The sequence below is a fragment of the Emys orbicularis genome, chromosome 2, assembly GCF_028017835.1.
Source record: "Emys orbicularis isolate rEmyOrb1 chromosome 2, rEmyOrb1.hap1, whole genome shotgun sequence".
In the NCBI taxonomy this organism is placed as follows: Eukaryota; Metazoa; Chordata; order Testudines; family Emydidae; genus Emys; species Emys orbicularis.
In genome coordinates this window covers 26,252,724-26,262,034 of record NC_088684.1, presented here as the reverse complement: position 1 = coordinate 26,262,034, position 9,311 = coordinate 26,252,724, and the positions used below count along the sequence as shown (strand labels likewise).

The 9,311-nt window shown below is 42.0% G+C and overlaps 1 protein-coding gene across 1 annotated transcript in view; it reads right to left on the bottom strand.

Moving 5' to 3' along the window:
* Window positions 1-545: 545 nt before the first annotated feature.
* Window positions 546-9,311, bottom strand: part of EXT1 (exostosin glycosyltransferase 1) — a 245,032-nt gene continuing 236,266 nt past the window's right edge. The window contains exons 9-11 of the mRNA XM_065399406.1: window positions 5,264-5,424; window positions 3,935-4,106; window positions 546-731 (exon numbers count right to left, since the gene is read on the bottom strand). Of these exons, the coding sequence (XP_065255478.1) occupies window positions 546-731; window positions 3,935-4,106; window positions 5,264-5,424 (519 nt within the window). The remainder of the gene's footprint in view (window positions 732-3,934; window positions 4,107-5,263; window positions 5,425-9,311) is intronic.

Below are 9,311 nucleotides of genomic sequence, written 5' to 3'. Positions count from 1 at the left end.
AAAAACTAAAGCCAAAAAAGGCATTAAGTGAAACAATGTTTAATTTCTGTCCTGTTTGTGCTTGATTTTTTTTTGAAACTGCTGCATTTTCTACCTGTGAGAGCTGAACTTTTAATTTTGCAATTTTCATTCAGTTTTCCCTGCAATGATATTAAAATGCTTGTAAGAAAGCAATGGCAGCTTCGAATGTTTGTAAGAAAGGAATGGCAACTTGGAAATATTCACACCCAACACCATTTTGATTAAAGAAAGAACTCTGTTTTTAATAGTTGTGGGTTTTTTTGATCATTAAAAAAGTTTTAACCTGCATAGCAATCATTTCAAAAATAATTATTTAATGTTCCATAATGAAACTGTACACAACCTAGTCTTGAACGACAGAAGCCTGGGAGGTGGTTTGAAGCAGTCCAGCACAATGGTTCCTAGGAGCCACACAACTCTGCTTTCCACTTGCATGTGTTTTTGTCCTCGTTACAGTCTGGCTCCAAGTGTCCGTGGATCTGCACTGGGCATGGAGAACAGTTCAGGCCCCTCAGCAGGGCTCCTCAAAGTCGTTCAATGTCTCGATATTTCTTCCTCAGGATGGAGACCTGATCTTTAAAGAGGACAGGGTCAAGCCTCATCTGAGAATGGATCAGCGGCATATAGCCAAACCAGCTGGCGAAAGTGTTCATGCAGCTCTGCCGCTGGGCAAAATGATCTGGGTCAGCCCAGCGGGAAGCCCTGGAAGTCTGAATGGAGAGAAAGGAAATGCTAAGTCATCGTGTCAACAACGCTCTGTAAATGGCAGGAGACAAGATGTTACCAAGGCTGTGCTGTGAGGTGATCTCAGCACTGCATCACCTGGCTCTAAAACCTCAACATAGGGCTGAAATTTGGTAAGAAATACATAGTTGGTACACCTCTACCCCGATAGAACGCTGTCCGCGGGAGCCAAAAATATCTTCCCGCATTATAGGTGAAACCACGTTATATCGAACTTGCTTTGATCCACCGGAGTGCGCAGCCCCCCCCCCTCCCCCCAGAGCACTGCTTTACCGCGTTATATCCGAATTCGTGTTTTATCGGGTCGCGTTATATCGGGGTAGAGGTGTAGCTATAGTTCAAGCCACATGGATCAAATTCTGACCTTAGTAACAGCTGGGCAACTTATTATTACTTATTATTTGTATTACAGTGGCGCCTAGGAGCCTGAGTCATGGACCGGGACCCATTGTGTCAGGCGCTGTACAAACCGAAGAGAAAGACAGTCTCTGCCCCAAGGGGTTTACAGTCTAAGTGTAAGGCAAGAGACAACAGATGGAGACAGACAGATGGGGGAGTACAAGGAATAATGAAACAATATTGGTCAACATGATAAGCAGTGCATACCTTCACCTTTGTGACTGTTAAAAGTCTTTTGGTTTATGATGATCATTAGGCTTGTTTAGAACAGAAATATCTCGGGATAAATCCCCTGAAATACATCAAGGCATTACTCTAGAATCTCTCTATTTCAACCCAATTCCCAGATTATTTTTGATAGCGGACAATAAAACATTACTCCCCCGCAAAAGGCCAAGCCATTGGGGGTGCAAATGTCAGAGCTAATTGTGCAACCCTCAAGCTATATTCTAACACACGTCATCAGTGGGCACCCATGGCAGCTTGACTAGCCAGAGTGCTCACGTAAGAGCTTCAAAATGGCCCCCAAACTAACGGCTCAGGTGCCACTGAGGTCTAATAGAGTTGGAGGAAGCCATAAAATGCCTAATTCTGGGAGTTGACGTTGGAGTCAATTTCAGTGGAGAATGTTGAGCATCTCACAGGACTGAGCCCTAAGAGATGAACACTGTAACACCATTATAGTTTGTCAGGTCAAAAATTCATTTTGAGGGCCCAGTCCTGCATCCCTTATGCATGAGTAATTCCACTGAGTTCGTGAGTCCAGTGGAACTTCTTAATGCAAAAACTCACTCAGGTGTGTAAGTGTCAGCATGATCAGGGCTTTAGAATATTGCCTACAAATAAATGGCACTGCAGGTGCACAGACAGCACAGCACGGTGGATGGAGCCAGCACAATAGATAGAGAAGTAGAGAAAATAAACTGGAATAAACTGGAATCACAGAAGTGATTATATCCCATCAGGTCATGCTAATAATATAGCACTTTTCAAAATTAATATGAAAGCCACATTTCGTATTTACCTAAAATACTAACAACCTTATTTTCAGAGGTTCTGATCATCCACAACTCCCATTAAGGTCCATAGCAGCTATGGGTACTCAGCACCTCTGAAAAATCAGGCCCTAAAAGCTTTGAAGGAGTTGTTATTCTCTATTTGGAAAATAATGCACCTCACTGTATGTAGGAACCCACTCAATCCAAAACAATTCTTTGAAACAACAGACTGTAAGTGCTCAGAAAGTGCCATTAAAATCGATTTTGTGCCATCTCTCATATGTTTGCATGACACTTTACTTTTGTTTGTACTGCAATTTTTTTTTTAAACAGCGGAAACTCAAGGTGTGTTCATTAAATGTTAAAACAGTGATAGAGTCAGGAAAACTGGCCAGTTTAACTCGAACAGTAGATTATAATGTGTACTAATCCCAGACACTTGATTATATGTAATCACAACAGGGCAGGCTAGGAAAAGTGTGCTGGAGGATTATAGAAGACAGCCAGCCATTAGCATTGAATTTCCATATGACTATTAATTGGTGTCACAACCTTAAGGTTCTGTTATGTTAATTTTTTATTTGTCTTTTCAAGGGATTATGAACATGGACCATTCAGTTTGTTTTAGGAAGACAACTGTAGTTCATTTTTCACTTACATCACCATCTCCTGCAAAGGCAAGCCTGTGTGTAGTCTGAACTGAAGAGCCAAAGTACAGCTCTGTGGATAGCAGAAGGTACCTTCTGAATGGTGCAGATGGAGGCATTTTGGCCATGTCAGGCCCTCTTCTGGGTGCTTCAGTGAGCACACCAACCAGTGGTATCTGTGGCACCAGAGCACTGAATTGTTAGTACTATCAATTGGAGCCATGGTTATGCCCTCATCCAACTCCCATCTTTCTCTTTGGTGTGCAATACTGGTCTCCTTTCTTCCCTCCAACACAGTAGCAGCACTGGCCATGGGCTGCCTCCTGCACAGATATGCTGGGGGCGCTCTGTATCCTCTACTCCCACGACTCACTTATGCAAGGCAAGAACAATAGAACGCCATGCTTGCAAAGTTTCCGTGTTATAAAAGGTATTCTTTTCAGGGGGCAGGATCCTTAACTAGTAGCTGGAAAAGGCAAATCTGCTCACTATAAAAACTAATTTTAAAATAAATAATTCGCCTAGGAACTACAGAGGCTATTGATCATATTGTGTCAGCAGCGAGACAAATATAACAGCATGTGGATGGTTTTTCCTTATCTCCTTAATGAAGCAACTTGAAATAAACATTTGAAAATAAATTACATCTGTTGTGACCCAGTTTAAGAACACTGCTCCAGTCACATTGAGAATGCAATATTATTTTTAAATAGCACAGAGATTGCTCTGTACATTACATTCATTAATAATCATTAAAAAAAATTTTTTTTTTTTAGAACGGCACAATAGGCTTGCATTAGAAAATTCTCTTAACTGAAATTCAGCTGTCATGGAATCCATTACATGAGTTTAACATCACCATGAATAAATAAAACAATATGGGAAAATGAGGGAGAGGACGTTGCATTCCACAGGCAGATATTTACCATCTCTATTGCTGGATTTTCCTTCGGTTCATTAAAAATGTTCCCAGATCCATTTATGATTTTATCAAACAAGGAATCATGAAAAATTGAGCAGAATTTCATTCAGCCCAGAGGTCTCCTACAAAACATGTCTGGTCTGGAAGCTAAAAGTGATTTTACCAAGACGACTCAACAGATCAAACATGCTCTAGTCACATACCTGCCCCATCATGGTCTCCTTATACTGTTTTTTCTGTGTTACTTTGATTGGAGGCAGTTTTGTCACAGCGGACACCAAAAAATTCATTAGAATGTCCTCACAATTGGCCAGTTGGTCCACCATATTCTTCAGGCTGGCAGGCAGGTAATGAGTGTACAGGTAGTGATAATATCTAGAAAGCCAACAACAGGGGCATTAATGCAAGTCTTTGCTTTACTGGGGCTTATGGACACCACAGGATTTCAATCCCAGTTGAGGCCCTAACTCACTGTGTGCCCATGGGCACATCATGGGACCTTTGTTGCCTCATCCATTAAACCAGAAAAGTGGGGAGGAAAAAGCAGAATGATACGATGAATTAAGCTATTAGGGATACAAAAATTAAAAACTCCACTGGGCCTTTCACAATTAGTGGGAGAGAAATAGGGTTGACTTTAAATCTTAAGCAAGATAATGCAAGACTAGAATTCAGACGAGCCCACGTGCACTGTCGTAGCCAAGGTGGGTAACTGTAAGGAAGAGCATGTGGAAGCAAGAAAATTTAGCAGGTGTGGTTGGAGAGAAAGTGGAATGTGGCCTAATAAGGCCTTCACAACTGCAGTTCAGATGATTCTGTTGTGAACCTAAATAAATCTAGATCCCTCTTTAACCGGTGCCTACTTCCTCCTTTGTGGGGAGTGGATCAGATACAGCAGTATAATTTGACTTTATTAAAGGCTAAGAGAGGCCTCCTATCTACCCCTGCTCTACTGAAGTGGTAATAATGTGAATTCTCGCCACTATACGGTGCCTGAACTGCAAGGGGTCACTGCACTAAAGATTCAAGCGTGGCTGGAAGAGTTAGCAGGTCTACCGGCCAGGACAGTCAGCTACCACAAACCCATAGTCAGTCTGGCACCAACCTTCACTCCTCTGCACTACAGGCCATTTGGCCCAGGAGTTTAATAAATTTGGGGCTTCTTTGAAGTGCATAATTCCTGGTGTTAAAAAGAGCAGTTAGACTGCCTCAAAATACAAGTGACTTCAAAAGAGATCCAGGGAACACAGTTATTATTACCAGATCCCCAGAGCGAAACTGGGAATTTAAATCATTACCCTATAAACAGAGGAGAGCTTCATCTATTCTCTACCTACGTTTCCAATAGGATTCTCCCCCCCCCCTTTTTTTTTTGGAGGGGAGACAAGAGTTCCTTTTTTGGGGAGAGGGAATGATAAGATTTTCATTCCTTCTTTCAGTCAGGAGCAAATTTATTCACCACCTTTAATAAAATAAATAAATAAAAATAAAATAATAATAATAATAATGACAAAGATGCTTTGGTTTCTTACTTGTGGTAAATAGCAGCTCCTGTCAATACCATGGAATAGTCATTAGTCCATTTGGATGTATAGCCCCATCTCTCCTTAGTATTATCCCAAAAGTGACTGCGAGCAGGGTACCCTACAATCCTCTCCGGAAAACTCTGCCATACTGTAAAGGCAAAATCCACCTGCAGGCAAAGACACATGCCAAATGAATAATCAAACTGTTTCAGTAATTGTCAACAAAACAAAATATTATCTTGCCACTAATTCATAATTCAAAATCTTGGAACTGTTGCAAAACATTAATTCGGTGTATTCATCAGTAAATTAAAGCGGTTGCTTGACATTTTGCCCTATAATTATGCACATTTTAATTTTTTCTGTTAAAGGAAGTCTTGAGCACTGCAGCATTACATTAACATTTTGCAGATATGCCCTTTACAATTCAAACCTTTTCAAATAGAATCGTATATGTGTGTGCATTTATACTTCTATGCCAGGGATGGTCAAACTTACTGACCCTCCGAGCCGCATACGACAATCTTCAGAAGTTCGAGAGCCGGGGTGCCACTGCCAGGGCTCGGGGCTTCAGCCCTGCCACAAGGTGTTGGGGCTAGGGGCTTCTGCCCTGCAGAGTTGGAGGGTCTCGGGGCTTCAGACCCGTGGGAGGCATCTGCTGGGGCTCGGGGCTTCAGCCCCACTCCCGCTGAAGCCCCAAGACCCCCTTCCCTGCTGCCATAAGTGCTGGAACTAGGAGTTGAAGTGGTTTCAATTATATACAGGGTTTACAGTTTGGTTTAATGACTCTCAGCACCCCCACTATAAAAATTATTCCAGCACCCCTGCCTGCTGGGCAGAAGCTCCTAGCCCCACCACGCCGCTGCAGGGCAGAAGCCCCGAGCTCCCCCAAACAATCTGGTAGGCCGAGAATGGAGAGGGCATGGAGGGCTTCAAGAGCCTCACTTTAACTGTAAAAGAGCCGCATGCAGCTCATGAGCCACAGCTTGGCCACCCTGTTCTATGCCATTGCATATCACCTCATCCTGCACCTTTAAGCATCTCAACTATACTCTGTGCATGAATTCACTGTTATTAACCCGAAGCATTTTAAAATCATACGTCAGGTCCTCCAAAAACAATGAGATTCACTCAAAAATCATGTGTTTTTTTTTAAATAATAAATATGGGGTTCTATCTATTTTCCTTCTGGTTTTTCTGCTTTTAGGATACACTTGGGTCATGTTTTTAAGTTTTTCTTTGCAGCCATGACGGGCAAAAACTTACTAAAACTGGATGAGATTCTCATGTAGTTAACATGACTCCAGGAACTGGGGCTTTCTGAAAAATACTTTATCAGCAGCCTCATGATAACATTGTGAGAGCTGGCAACACTGCTAATTTCTCTTTAATATTCCAGCCTCTGAGCACAAAAAAAAAAAAAAGGGGTTACAGGAGGTCAGGAAGCCCAACAAGAAGAAGAAGGGGAGCAAAAGTCAACTATAAATACCCGGGCCAAAATCATGCAAACCTACTGAGAGCTACACCTCAGTTCCACACTAAAACCATTAATCCGCACTGATGCCTGAAGTTCAACCTAGACTCAGACAAAACTTTGCTCAAAAAACCTCTCAATGAACCTTTCAGCAAACATGACCAGAGTTTCAGGTTTGTGGTGTTAAGGAGTCACACGTATTTCAGCTTTAATACAGTAACACTTCTGTTAGAACAGTTACATTTCCTTGTAATTATTGCCAGAGCTTTTTCATTTACAAATTAGTGTGTGAAAGAGAAGAGACACAAACATATTGGAACACGCAGTTAGAGGCATATTCTATTCTTTCATGTTATTTGAAGGAACTTGAACCAAATGGAAAGCTATTGCAGCTAAAGTTGTTAATTCTTGTGATAATGATTTGGATGAGATCTGAACTAACACATCAAAGTACTAAAGTTGATCTTAAGGACCTTTCCTGTAAAACCTAACATCTGTTTTCTTTAGATGAGTTTGAGAATCTCAGGTTAAGAAAAATAAGAATAAACCATCTATATCTACAAATACCTACTACTACTAATAACTCAGCTAATGTCCTCACTCATGTATTGTTTAAATATCTGTCCTTGTAATGGAAAGAAGCATTAAAACAAGCTGAGCTCCCTAGGAGAAGACGAGTCACAGTTTATCCCCTTAAAACACTCCTTGTCCTAGATAATTTTAAGCAGCATTACCACTCAGCTGATCAGCAGGAAAAGCAACCAGTCACTTCAATCCCCGTATCATTTCCAACCCATACTGATTTCTAATTGCTTCCCATATAAATATCCCTCCAAGCAGCACTTTTGGGCTGCTACCCTTGGAAATGAAAACAATAGAAATTAGGCTTCATTTCATTATGAATGAAAAACCTTTATTAACACTAGAGCAAAGAGTGGAAAACGTGTCTGGTGAATATTCATTCACACTTGAAATGTCAGCTTGACCGTGCTTGTGAATTTTTTGTTTGCTTTCCCTAGGATGAACGCTTGGGAAAAGTGGATTTTAAGTACAAATGTTAGCTGAAAGGGAATTCTGAACTCAACAATTCAACTACGTTTGAAATGCAGTTTAGGTTTATTTACATAAGCCATCCAATCAGGGAACAGAAGCAATATCAAGGCCCCGATCCTGAAAAGAAAAGCATGCAGTAAACTCCTGCCCCCACGTGCAGTCCCACTGAAGTGAATGGGGCTCTACCTAGGCTCAGTGGCCTACCCACATATTTCCCATTGCAGGACAGGGGCCCAACTGACGTATGGCGCTAACACACACAGACACACACATTATTTTGAATACACCTCTACCCCGATATAACACGACCCGATATAACACGAATTAGGCTATAATGCGGTAAAACAGTGCTCCGGGGGGCGGGGCTGCGCACTCTGGCGGATCAAAGCAAGTTCGATATAACGCGGTTTTTGGCTCCTGAGGACAGCTTTATATTGAGGTAGAGGTGTATTTGCAGCAAATTATTCAGAGCAGTGAAAATGCTGCGAAGGAATTAACAAATCGTTTCACAAAACAAGCAAACATTAAAATTCTGCCACCTCTTTAACATAAAAAGGGGCCAAACTCAGTGAAAAACTGTTGCACATTATTTGCCTTGCGTAACCCAAAAAAGGTGCAATGACTAGGATTACAACCACTAAAACGGGTGTGTGTGGTGGAGGGAAGTGATGGGAATAACAAAGTGGGCTGCTGGAGTACCTTGCAGGAGACTCTGGGTAAAATCCTGGCCCCAAACAAAATCATAGTTTTGCCATTGACTTCAAAAGGGCTAGGATTTCACCTTGTCTTGAGCAACAATCTTGAGCCGCGGGCCAGTGCAAGGAGTCTTCCTTGGAGAACATTGGACTTTGTCTATGTTATCTCAAAGAGGCGGCGTTCTTCCCATTCTGGCAGGAATGGCCCAGTTGTGGCCTGAGGGCCAATGCTGCCCTCTTCTATAATACAGAGTGCAGCACATGGGGACTACAGTGGACCTCCCCATGGATCAGCTGAACGGCTGAATGCTGGGACTAGTAGTTCCACACTGGCAAGGAGACTCTCTGAGGTAAATTATGTGTAGTCTGAGGGTTTATAGCAAGCTGCCAATGCAGCACTCAGTCTGGCAAAACTTGGGCATCCCTGCCCTAATGTAAGCCGTAATGGCATCATCTAAAGGGCTACGACTACTGACAATAGTAAGAGCAGCACTGTGAGGGAAAGTGGGGAGAAAGAAATGGTTCTGGATGTGATGAAGGAGGGGGAAAAGAAAAGAAGATTGAAAAGAAAATCAAGTCTCCAAGCTTTTCAATAGCTACCATTAATAATGTATTTCCGATATATTGTACTTCTATATAAACAGTCATTAGTCTCCTCTGTGGTTTTCAGGACAAGCTTCCAGAAATCAATACTCATCCCAGTTGTAAAAATTGGTTTTCTACAGAAACTTTCCTTTCTCTGCTTTTTTTTTTTTTAGTGCAATCTTGCTCGGGGCACAAATGCCGGAAAGTCTCAACCATCATGTATCTCCAGCTCTACGGTACAGTGATA